This window comes from Petaurus breviceps, unplaced genomic scaffold (assembly GCF_028583685.1).
Source record: "Petaurus breviceps papuanus isolate PSGF00001 unplaced genomic scaffold, PetGlider_PUasm1.0 174, whole genome shotgun sequence".
NCBI classification, from domain to species: domain Eukaryota; kingdom Metazoa; phylum Chordata; class Mammalia; order Diprotodontia; family Petauridae; genus Petaurus; species Petaurus breviceps.
The window spans coordinates 63030367-63043353 of record NW_027185761.1 but is presented as its reverse complement, the minus strand read 5'-3'; the positions used below and the strand labels follow the sequence as shown (position 1 = coordinate 63043353).

The 12987-nt window shown below is 48.0% G+C and overlaps 1 protein-coding gene across 1 annotated transcript in view; it reads right to left on the bottom strand.

Moving 5' to 3' along the window:
• The window catches only part of LRRFIP2 (LRR binding FLII interacting protein 2), a 96623-nt gene that overhangs the window by 39484 nt on the left and 44152 nt on the right, over positions 1 to 12987 (bottom strand). Inside the window, exons 3-10 of the mRNA XM_069084316.1 lie at positions 12152 to 12238; positions 11405 to 11455; positions 9215 to 9271; positions 9070 to 9114; positions 3563 to 3628; positions 1261 to 1335; positions 707 to 754; positions 583 to 627 (exon numbers count right to left, since the gene is read on the bottom strand). Of these exons, the coding sequence (XP_068940417.1) occupies positions 583 to 627; positions 707 to 754; positions 1261 to 1335; positions 3563 to 3628; positions 9070 to 9114; positions 9215 to 9271; positions 11405 to 11455; positions 12152 to 12238 (474 nt within the window). The remainder of the gene's footprint in view (positions 1 to 582; positions 628 to 706; positions 755 to 1260; positions 1336 to 3562; positions 3629 to 9069; positions 9115 to 9214; positions 9272 to 11404; positions 11456 to 12151; positions 12239 to 12987) is intronic.

The window sequence follows — 12987 nt, the reverse complement described above, 5'->3', positions numbered from 1 at the left end:
ATGAAGCTGATTTTTTTGACCAGCCAAAGGTGACTCAGAACCAAACCTGGCATTATCAGTTTAGTAAAAAAGGAGCGATGACCAACAAGCACTGGTAACTTGTTTCTTCTGCGGTCTATACATTGGCCAGGATCAATCTATCTGATAAGTCACAGGGGGAGCATACACAGAAAGAGGAAGACAGCCTCAGCCAGCTGCAAGCACAGATTCTGAGGCCTCAGCGTCAGCCATGAGGCCATGCCGCCAAAAGCAAGGCTGCTTGTAGAGAGCCGAGGGGGGCGCAGATGCGGCCATGTGAGCCGATGGCCTCGAGCCACAAGCATTAGTGCTGGCCCAACCGGCTGCCTCCTAAGCATGTTATTCCCCATCAGGGGAGCAGAGAGCAGGGCTGTGCAGCGACTCCCCGTGGCCTCAGAACTGCCGATGATGGGCTGGGAGCCCGTCTTCTGAGACGACAGACAGCACAGTTATTTCATGGTTTATCACACTCTGAATACAGCTGACCTAGGAGGCCTTGCTTTATTTCAGACCTGTGCTAGCAGCCCCGCCATCATGCACAATCTGGAAGGGGCACATACGAACCAAACTGGCGCTTCTCATCAGACCAGTGTCTACAGCATGAGAAACCTACAAAAAAAGGGGTTTTTCAAATCTGAAAACAGCAAGGAGGAGCTGAGAAGACGGCTCGCTCTGACCCGGTACTGACCCTGTGAGCCTTAGAAGTTGCCAGAGGATCACTGTACAAGGAAGAAGACTGTTTTGGAGACAAAAACCAGAAAAGTCTGTTATCACGGAGCAAGACAAGAATTCAACCCACAACTTGTCACTTCCCAACTCAGGATCAGTCTTGGACACAATTACCCAAAAGCACAAAACAAACTCATTAGCAACAGGCTGTTATTGAAAGTGTGAGAAGAAATGTGTTCATTGAGTATCAGAACTATTTTTATACTTTATCATTTAATGCTGGTGTCAGAGGATAAAAATCAAGGAAAATTAGTAAAGGCTAGTGTGTCACAGCACAGGGCAGGAGTAAGAGCCCTTTCCCCACTAACTCATCCATCAGGTTAAAGCATGTCCCCCTCTGCAGGTGTGGGCCCCTCACGTGGGCCGCCACAGGCACAGTCGACGTCCCCTCGGAAGACATGCTTTAGAAAAGTCCCCACAACGTGGAGTCCATGCATTATCACCTCACACAGCTGAGTTCTAACCCAAAGGATAAAAGATCCTTAAACAAGCAGAAGCAAAATCCCAACAGACCCGAGTGTAGTAGGTGGAGGGGGGCTTGCTGTGCTTAAGGCTGCTATAGTTCCTCTGGTCATAGTAGAGGCCTTTCTGCAAGAAGCACAATGGAAAAGCACAGCTTAATGTCAACTCCATTCTAACAAAGGGAATGAAACAGAGTGAACAAAACACAGTAAATACTCGTTAAGGGCCAAAGACAGCCCCTGCCCTCCAGGGTGCCCTCTGAAGGGCAAACAACATGCAGACAGACACCGGCAAAGGGAACCACAGACAGGACAACGGTGAGGCACCAGAAAGGAAGGGAGAGCAGGCTTCCTGCTGAGGAGGCTGTAGCTGGGGCTAAAGGAAGCAAGGAGGCCAGCAGCTAGAGCTGAAGAGGGCGGCATCCCAGGCATGGGGGACAGTCCGAGAAGAGGCCTGAGGCCAAGAGGCCGGTGTCAGTGCTGAGGAGGAACATGGAAGAAGCCTGGGAAGGTGGCAGGGGACAGGCTAGAAGGGCTGTGAATGCCAAACATTTGTTCCTGGATGTAACAGGGCTTGATGTGGTTAGATCTGCAATTCAGGGAAACCACTTTAGCGGCTGAATGGAAGACAGACTGGAGTGGGCAAAGCCTCGCGGCAGGGCAGACCACTGGGCATCTGCTGCAACAGTCCAGGTGGGAGGTGATGAGGCTCTGGACCGCAGGGACAGTGTCAGAGAAAAGGGATGTAATCTAGAGGTGCTGCAGAGATGAAATCAAAAGGCCTCGGCAAGAGCTTAGATACTTGGGGGGCTCGAGGACAGCTCCCAGGCTGGGAGCCCGAGGGCTGGGCACAAAGGGAGAGAAGGGGAAGGTTTCATGAGGCACGGAAGAGTTGACTATTAACAAGGATAGCCTCCCCAAAACCCATACCCCAAAGTGCTAGAACATATTTAAACAGAAAAGTCAGAGGATCATCAGCGTGTTTTCTCCCCAAAAAGGCAGACATTAAACTGTTTCCAAACTAAGTTCTAACCAATTATTTCCTTCTTTAAAAACAATCCTCAGCCAAATGGAATGAAAATCAGTAACTTTCAAGCCATACTGACAGGTGTCCATGAAAATTTTACACAATAATGGCTTTTTTCTAAAATCCATTTGGCAAAACCACTGAAAAGATTGGAAATTCCTTCTCTTCTGATACATCCCAACTCCAGTCCTGTGGTCCCATATTACAGATGAGGAAATCAAGGCCCAGGGAGTCATGCAAAGAATAAGCTGGGGAAGAACTGAAACTCAGGCAAACCCTTGTCACAATCTTCAAGAACAGCAGGTTTTAAAAAAATATAACAAAGGGCAAATAATTGTGCATCCCATTTCTGTTTAGGGAATCTCAACTAGGTCTATAAGTGCCTTTCTCAAGTTTGGGAACACAGAAAGCAGCCTGTAGCCATGCTGAGGTGCAGCAAACACAGGCAGGGGCCAGGCTCCAAGAGGCTCATTTCGGAGTGAGTGGCCTTATACACAAATGGCAACCAGACTGGGGCTGACCTTTCTGACGAGCACAGCTTCTCCCACCTACCTCACTCTCCCTCATTGCATCTCCCCTCCTCTGCCCCCCCCCCCATCTCTGCCTTGACATCCCTCAACAAGCACCCAGCCCTGCCCACTGGAGACACTCCTGCCTTTCGGGTGTCGGCATCGCACCGCCAACAGAACCCATTCTCTACAGGCCGGCCCAGCCCAGCCTTGGGACCTCCACCCAGGGCCAGGGCTGAGAGACAGCATGACGGCAGCCTCGGGCTCCCAGGTCAGAGAGGTTCTTAGCATTGATCACCACTGACCTGGACACACTGTCCCGCAGAAAGCAGCTATAGTGAAGGACTCTACAGAATGGTTGATGGTGCTGCGGCCAGGCTATGCCAGGGGTTCCAGGTCTCTTTGCTGACCAGCCCAGCCACCTGACCGCCATATACAGTACAGTTCCTATGAGAAAACACCTTCCCACTTACAAAAGAATTTCTGGATCAAAATCTCTCCCTCAGTGGGTACAGCCAATAACACTAAATTACTTCAATTACAGATTTCCTAAAAGAAGACCTGGTCCTTCCTCAGTGATGACCCTGGAATCCACAGGGTGGAAAGGCCACTGTGCTGGGAAGTTCTGGGAAGTCCTGGCAGTCAGGAGAGCACTAAATAACACGCCCCAAGTGGCAAGTCCAGGGTGCCACCAAGGGCCATGGAGAGCCCTAAGGATTCATACTGCCTTCCTTACTTCAGCTACAGTGACACAATCACATTCTGGGTGCACGACACACATGCACACTGCGCATACGAGGGACACACAACATACTAACCAAGGGATCTCTGTGGGATCCAGAAGACCTCCTCTTTGTGCCGTAGGAGTCCCCATAAGCATGGCTCTGGAAGCAAACAGGGGCATTAAATAGACATCAGGATCTTTAGATCACCCACCATAGTCCAAGTCAGCTCAAGTCCATATTTAACACGCTAACGGGAAGCCAAGGACAGTGAGTCTGAGACGGCCTCTATGCAGCCAACCGTCAATGAACCAAGGCTGGGGATTATCCACTGTGAGAATCATCTCCCGCTTCCCAGCTGAGACACGGGATCCCAGAAGTATGGCTGAGGACTGGCACCTGTGCGGTTCTCTTTTGGAGCTACCAAAGCTTGAGAAAGATCTCCCCTTGTAGGTGCTGAGGGTTTCAGTCAGCATGGGATCTGAAGACAAGGCTGAGGACAGCCAGACCTCCCTGCCTGAGGAGGGACCGCACAAGCAGAAAGCAGCCCCCAGTGACAGGAGCCCCTCAGACACAGGTCAGCTGTCTCACCATGAGGCTACCCAAGCAAGGGAACAGGAATCAATCAAGTAGAACTCTCAGCCTCCGCTAAAAAAACAACCTCTGTTTGTGTGTGTGTGTGTACCTGTGTGCACGTGAACATGTGTGTGAGCACATGCACTCTCTACTTAGGTGGAACGCTTCAGGGTTAGATATTTGGGGGGCAGAATAGTTGCCCCCACAAAGGGTTGAACAGCAATATCCAATAGGACAACAGGTCTGTGCACCTCAGAGGAGAAATGATTTGGACATAAGGGGTTCTAGGCACATCAAAGAGGCCTCGTCTCTATACTGGGCTGTGTCCTGATAATACCCAGGTCAGGCTCACCCAATGATGACCCAACAGGTCTCTGGGATGTGCATGCAGGGAGCTGCACTCCAGAGTAACCTCTTAACACTACAAGGCTGATGGGTGATTAAAAAACATCATGCTGGGTCCTCTTCCCTCCAGAGAATCCTAAGTGACTGAGGTGACTGGCTACACAGAGGCTGGAAACTGAGACACGTACTAACCAGATTACTCAGTCCCTCACTTGCCTCAGCTCTCGGGTCAAGGCAGAACCTAACCAAGAGAAAGAGTCCTTTGGGGGCTGCCCAGAGTCAGGCAGTGATGGACACACCACTCGGGAAAATGGCAGGTCCCACCCTGAACCTGGCTCACGTCTTCTCCACATGCTTCCAGGCTTCATCAGGCTGACAAAGCTAGCAAAGTCCCTCATCAGGAGCTTGCTACTTCAAGAAAAAATAATGTCCTGGCAATCTCTCATTCTTAAGAGAAATGAATGGGGTTCCTTTTTTATTTTTGACATACTCTTGCAATTTCCAAAGGCAACTTCCCCCCCCCCCAGAATGGAGAACTGTTTCACAATTTTACAATAGCATTTCGGCTATATAAATATATATATATTTTTTGTCGGCTAGACAAGCACTTATTTAAAATTATGGCAGGCCTAAATATTGTCTATGATTAGTAAAGCCAAGTACTACTGATGATTTCACACAGAACCATGCAAATGGATCACATACTGAAGATGAATGCTTTGTGGAGCGAGCCTTCAGAGTGTCATACTGAGTTTCCAATGGCGATGGATTTGGTCATATTTTGAAGGAAACAGGAAAAAAAATACTTTCATTATTACTATAGATTGATCTATTTTAAAAGTCAAGACACATTAAAAACCAAGCAGCCCTGACTTGGAATTCAAAGGTTCTTATCACAGGCCTGCTAATGCAGGCATGAGACCTTAGGCCGATGTCCTCACCATCTGTGCTTCAGTTTCATCTCATGAAAAAGGGGGGAGGGAGGCTGTTGGGGACAGTGGGAGACAGAGAAACCTGGGCTAAAGATTTTCAGGATGCCTCCCGGGAGTCGTAGTGCTGACCAAAGAGGGCACTGAGGTGGTCCTGAGTGACCAGTGGGGGAGGCTCCAGGCCACATGCCCATGTCCATGCTTTTTCCAAAATCAAACATGAAAAGTAAATATGGAAAACTGTCTGTGAAGATGAGTGTTTCCTTAAAATAATGACTGTCCAGCCAACTGGAGGTTTAGAAAGCAAGTACAAGGGAAAAAGATCAGGTAAAAAGTCTTGGTCATGCTCAAAAAGAGACCAAAATGAAAGGACTTGGCTCAGCAAGGACATTCCAGAAACCCAATGTGAAAAGCATGGCTTTCCATTAAAAAGCACTCAGCCTCAAACCTTGGCCTGAGGCCATGTACGGTTCCTCCTCCCCAGTGCCACTCAAAGCCAGCGGTGGGGCTAAGACACAGCCTGAGTTTAGTTTTTAAATGAAATGAGACAGCAGTGAGCCACCCAACATGGGACTGGACAAGGTCAGACTCATTCATGAGCTGCTTCTGCATACAGGGCACAGTGCCGGACCAGAGATAAGGACCAGTGTCCTTGCCTCCCTTGCCTCAGCCTGTGCTCTATAGGAAAGGCTCTGACACCCCCAACATTAGGAGGTAGAAGGTGGGCAGGGCCAGGAGTAGAGAAGTCTCCCTCCCCATAGCGCTCTTTGGCCACTCACCTTTCTCTCTGGTCTTCTCGATGCCCATGGGTTCCACTGCATTTCTATCTGTCCAACCCTAAGCTTTCTCGTGACCTCCAGCCTCCATCTTCAACTGCCTACTGGACATCTTAAACCTCACATCTCTAAAACTCTAGAGGGTCATCATCTTTCCCCCTAAACCATCCCCTCTTCCAGACTTCTTAGGACTGTGTGTACCACCATCCCCCAGGCCCACAAGCCTGCTGAACTCCCTGACCACTCATATACTAGGCCCTCTTGCCCATGTCCTCAACTCTGTCCTCAACCCCACCAGTCTAGCCTCTTCTTTGGCCTCCCTGCCTCCAGGCCATCTCCTTCCTGGCTGCCAAAATGATTTTCCTTAAGCCCTCTCTGGCTTGGTGAGCTCTTGCTCACCTTCCCAATCAAACAGACCTTCCTCCGTTTGTCATTAAAAGTTCTTCACAACCAATTTTCTAGTCTAGGGCCTGGAATGTTCTCCTTCCTCACTTCCTGAAGCTTCCCTGTTTTCCTTCACCCTCCACAGGAAGCGTATTGGGATGCCCCCCAGCCCTCCGCACTGCCAGTGCCTTCCCTCTGAGTCTACTCTCTATCTGACCTGTGGAGATCTTTGCTGAATGTAAACGTCAGCGATCAGACTGGGAGCCCCTGAAGGGCAGAGGCAGGGTCCTTGTCCATCACTGTGTCCCTAACACGTGTTGACAGATTCTCAGAAATAGGGAGAGGGAGCACCGGCTTCCAGCTAGGGCCTTTCCTGAGACCACAGTCACTGAGGATATTAACAGGGAAGGGCCTATCTGCTCCCAATGAAAGTCTACCTCTGCTGGCATGACTCATTTTCTGTTCTGGTCCCTTGATGTCCGAAGTCTAAGGGGGACCCTGAGTACTTACAGAACTGTCTCCTTAACTCAGCCATTGCTCTAAATACCCTTCAAATAATCACGAACCCGTGACGAATGCCCTCAGACGGCTGCTTTTCTAGGCTGGCTGACAACAGTGGGCTCTGCATGTCTGAAAGCAGGAAGGGGCCTCTCCCCTCCCCCTCTCCCTTTTTTGTAGCCAGGCAAACTCTCTGCAGACTATGAAAACACAGCTGCCCTAAGAGAAGGGGCTGGTTTAAAATGATTTTAACTGAACAGAGACAGGCCCCCCTGAACACCAAGTGAACAGTGATGGGCCCCGTCCTAGGAATGACCTTGCTCCACATACGAGGTTGCTGAATATGGCTAGCAGGGGGATATCCAGAATACAACTACCTGGCAAGAACACTGTGGCCTTCTCCTCCCTACCCAGGAGCTTCCCACCACATCTGCCCCAAGAGGAGCGGTCCACGGGCCATGCCCTAAGAGTCCCTGCACAACAGGGAACCTGCCTAAGGGGCCTCCTCCTTCCAAACCAGGCTACATCTGGACTCTGTCAGGTCCAGAGCTTCCAGATCAGGGCACTCACAGAGAAGCATTCAATCCCCAGGTGGCTTACGTGTTCCAGGTGTCACTAAAAGAAGCTTGGTTGCCCTGTTCTCTGCCAGGGGCACCCCCACACCTGAGTACCAGCCGAAGAGTCTAGAGCTGTGCGCTTCCTCTTTGGGTGCCTTCAGCACGCCCCCAGCTGCTACAGCCAAGGTCACTCACCACCTCACCATCTTACAAGGCACTCTCTTGTCTGCCCACGGAGTCTCAATGATTGTTATGGAATGTTGAAAAGTAAAACAAAGTAAATGAAATAATTGCTTTTACCAACAAAGCCAAATACTATCGGAGTCACAGGACACCTGGGCAAAACAAGGGACCAGCACAGGGCGCTGCCTGAAGCGACTCAGTAAGACCAGAAGAAGACACCGTGCAGGCTTATTACCTGCAGGCCATCCAAATCTCCTAGGGCAGGAAGCGCAGTCCTGTCATGCCCACTTTACAGAAACCTGAGACCCAGAGCTCCAAGCAGCTCTGTCCTGTAGCATTCTGGACCAAAGTGCCCAGCTGGTCAGCATACACACGCACACACGCACACACACACTCAGGGGCACGCACGCGCACACGTGCACACACGCACACAATTCAGCTCAAAAGGATAACAGCTTCTGTTCAGAAGCAAGTGCAATCATTGGCTTCTCCAGCAGTCACCAAACTGCACCTCCTGACCCACAAACACATTAAATATACGGAAACTAAGGGAACAACAGCTTGGAAAGGAAATGGGTGACAACAGACCATCTTCAAGGATGCAAGGTACAAACCTCAGTCAGGTTTTTCAAAAGAAACACAGTAACAATGTGCAATCTAAAACATCATTTTAAAAGAACTGGAAATAGGACATACAGGGAAAGCCACAGAAGCCTGGCCTACCTGCATGGCCCTGCCCCTTCAGCTTTGATCAGTGATTTCAACTTTCCTTATGGTCAACAGGAAGGGCTTCTAAAAACAAATGAATCCCCTAGAATGCTAATCAGCATGTCACCAAATCAATTTCAACAACGCCAGTCAGACGTGTAATCTAATAGCTGTGAAACAGCATTATCTAAACAAAAAATACTGTGTATTTAAGGTTCTGTTTTCCCATGTAACAAAGGGATAGCTTTCCCTAAAATCCAAAGATCTTTCCAATTTTTAAAACAATCAATTCATCAAAAAAAGGGGGGAAACCCCCCAGACATTCAGTTCCAATCAGGGAAACAGGCATGATAAGGAATGTAAATCTGCAATTACTTTATGAATTTTCCCAAAGCATACATAATTCTCTGAAAGAATCAGACCACAGGCCAGATAGAAATACTTATGGAAGATGGAAATACATGATTTAAAATCACTTTACTTCATTGTTGTTTTTTAAAATCATTATCTGAATGATGTTTTGATTGTTTTTCCCCAACAGAAAAAAATGGAAAATTGATGACACCAGATTCTTCCTGTGCTGATTCTTCTCAAAGCTAACACAAACAAGCTTTGGCTCTTACCACAGAAATGGTACAAATACTAACCCTGTGACTGCCAATATTGCGAGTGGACAGTATATCCTCAACTCCCTGATAAGAAAAAGAAAATGAAATGGTGGTTTGTCTGTGAACAGATTGAAAAGGGAAGTCTGAAGACCAAGGGAGAATAGAGACGGATGTGATTACAAACCAGGTGGGGATGATGGTGCCTGGACCGGTGAGAATACCTGGCCCTTTCTGCATCTTCCTGAGAAAGGAGAGAATATATGAAAAATTAGTCACTGAAAAAGAACAAGAAGGCACCTGTGTCTCCATGCCCCCAGACACATGCAACAAAGCCAAGTAAGCTTGACCAGGGCCAACGACCAATCCTTCACACTGCCCACTCCGGGAAGGTCTGGACAACTGAGCTGTGGGGTCAGAGATATTGTGCAGAGGCATCTAGCAACGAAAGGTTCTGGAGGGAAGGTCAACGTTTCTGGTAAAACACCGCTCACAGTCTGCCTTTCTCTGAAAACGCCCATTACACAGTACCAGGGGCTCCAACAGGAACAGAAACCATTACCTTGAAATGCAGCCATGAGGGCAAATCAATCCAGCAGAGGCTGAGTTTAGCTTTAGAAATGGCCACCTCAGCCATGAGAAGTAAAAGGAGCTGCCCTGGATGGGGAAACGCTTGATTTTTAAGCACATTTTTAAGAGAGAGCAGATGCCATCAGGATAATTGAAAAGCCTGAAAACACTTGTGTATTTTGGTGTCAGGTCCTAGCTCCGACTCTGGAGGCCAAGGATCGCCCCCCCGCCCCCAGCCAAGGACCTCCTTTCTCATCCCTATGCAATGCTTGGTGCATCAAGGGGGTTCCATGGCAAACTGTGAAATGCCCCAATTACTCCCCAAGTAGAACGTAGAAACCCTGGAGGGCCGGTAATGCAGTCATCTGAACTTGTGACCACAGAAGCAAACCTATGTTTAATCCCACTCCACTTTTTTTTGTCTATTTGGGGGGGAGGGGGTTGGAACTATGAGTGCAACAGTGTAGAGAATTCCCAGCATGGAAACTCTGTGAACCAAAGCAGATCAGCCCCACGCCGGTAACTTAGATTCTTACAGGGCTGTCAGGGGCACTGTGAGACAAAGAAGGACTGGCCATGGGCAGAAAGCTTATGATGTGTTACATTCAGGTCTTCAGGATGCCAAGACTAGCCGGCCCTCTGAGGAAAACCATCACACTGCCTCTCATTCTGTTTTTCATCAATTCACCTCTAACACTTTATCAGATCAGAAAAGATGTGGAACATTATTAAAATTCAAAGGAACGGCCGAATGCTAAATATAAAAATTTTTAAAAACTAAATTGTTTTTCCTCATACACAAAAACTAGAACGCCATGTTAATGAAGCAAATATCTGTCCACTAATAACTTGAAAGCTTTCAGTTAGCCCAAAGTGATATTCCAAAACAGCCCTTCATGGTCATTTGTGTGGACACATGGGACTAAATCATTTCTCTCTCTTTTCTAGAATCAAGGAAAATAAGAAAATGTGAGAACAAAGGCTGGGGCAAGTCCACTCTCCTCAGCATTCCAAGTAGCCTCCTTCCCTGCTCTACCTCCAGCAATATCGAAACAGAGAGCAGATTTTCAATGTCTGTACCTCCTCCACTTTTTGTTTTAGTAAAGGTTTTGGCTTATAAATAGTTCTGCTTAATGACATTCTCGTCTTAATCAGTCTCCTGGCTGTACTTTTTAATTGCCTGAAAAGACTAAACTTGATTCCAAGAGAAGCTTGTGGGCTAGGAGCAGGAGCCAGACAGGAAGGCTGCCAATTACATATTTCGATAGAAAGGAAGTGGTATTTCTCAGCTGTCATTGGGAAGCCTTCCTCTGGTTCATGGCTTCCTCTTGTGGCATCCAATTTGGGGGCATGGGCAGGGCCCTTGAACAGAGATGAAGCTAAGAAAGCTAAAATGACAAGATTAGCAAAATCCTCCAAGACATTTTTAGAAGAAAGAATGGTTTGGGTCATCCTTCAAACACATCCTGCCAACCTAGTAATTCAAGACCAAAAATACATTAAAAGACCAAGACCTGAAAAAACCACCACACTCACATGCAAAAGGAACTCTAGTAGAAACAGTGGCCCAAGCCCTTCTTTCAAAGGACCGTTCACAAAATAAATGTGAGGTTGCTGGACAAAACAAAATGGCTAACCCAGCCCCCCCAGACAAACTCTGTTCCCCTGGGGCAACCCCCTGGCTCTCACATGCCCCAAACATTCTCACACAGTGGGGCACACGACAAACGATTAGTACATGGCCACTTCACATCACTCTGTCAGTAAGTGCACATCCCATGCACAACGGGAGTCTTTCTGGGCCTACCATCCACTTTTGAATCTGGCCCCATTTTCGATCATAGGAACGATGGGAGTGCTAAGAAGGCAAAAATGTGGGAGTGAGTGGGCATCATCCACGAGTACTTCATTCACAGCACACCTACATCATAAGACAGGTTTCTGAACCCAAGACAGTATACAGGCAAAATTCAGTGTTAAATAATCAAGGGCAGGCCAGGCACTGAAGAAGCAGAAGTCCCACTGGTCTGAAAGGACAGATAAGAACCTAAAGGTTAACTGCTAAGCAATGCCCCATCTGTCTCAGATGTACCATGATTTCTGCGGCATAAAGTACAGGGTTAGATGATGCGGGGACAATACAGGAGCTGGAAATCCCATTTCTTCAAGGGTACAATCAAGAGATCAACCACCAACATCAAAAGGAATCTTTTCAGATTATAGCCAGGATTTTTTCCTGTCATAGAAAATTTTGGTATATGGCATCAAAAGCTTTCTGAATATGGAAATTTGTAGAGGTTGAGCCAAGTGGAAGAGGAGGAAAATGACTGGTGAATTCCAGTGATCAGCCCAAAGTCCACATGCCTCAAGATGAATATTCTGACTTATTTCACGACATAAGTGACTTTCCAAAATATCCCTTCTGTCCCATGCCATGTCCAACCCCATCTCTACCTGTCTAACTCTATATGGTGGTGGTCTGTTTGGTTTTGGTCACAGGACATGGGAGAGCTCTCCTCTTCTTGGGGGTACTGCCCACCCCCATTCCCTTTACCTCTTTCTGCTGCCGCTCCAGCTCCCTCATGCGGATGTCTCTTGCTTCGGCTCGGGCAGCCCGCTTGGCCGCTAGCCTGGCCTCGGCCTGGAAGAAGATTCAGAAAGAGAGCTGTCAGAGAGTTACTGAGATTGGGGAAAAGTGTCAAAAGTGTACAGGGTGGGTACAGCAGGGAGCAGCCCATCGAGATGGCTCAATGTTACCCAGACTCAATGTCTGCTCCTGTACACATATCTTCCTTTGCCTGCCCCAAACCAACTGATTCAGATTGTGAGTCTCTGTTACAGGGATGAGTCTTCTGACCCCTCAGAGATTTCTATCTAATTCCAATAAAAATAACTAGTTAACAGGGACCACCAAAAGCTAGTTGCTATCTCTTCTTGGACACCTTCAGCTGAGGGCATTGACTAAGAAGCTCTGGGAAAGTGGCATCCTTTAGCCCGACACAGAAGAAACAGACCAGATCTAGGTCTGGTCATTAGCTCCAATAAATCTCAAGCAATTACCCTTCTCAGGCTGATTTTGATAGGCTCCTAATGAAAAAGTACAGTAAAACTAGTCAGAGGGGTCACTTTAACTTGTACCCCTCATCCCCTTACCCTTTCTGATACCGCAGTATTGTTTCTCACAAGGAGATATGCTTTCAAAGCCCAATGAACCCATCTACATACTTACACACAGCCTCAAAGAGATGCGCGATCCCTTCCGTTTGCAGGTACTCTTTAACAACAGCAAGTACAAGCCATTCCTGCCTGCCTATCCTGTACAGCTCTTGTCATTGTCCCTCACACATCTGTTGCCCATCCCCCTCAACACCCTGAAGCATAGGAGGCTCC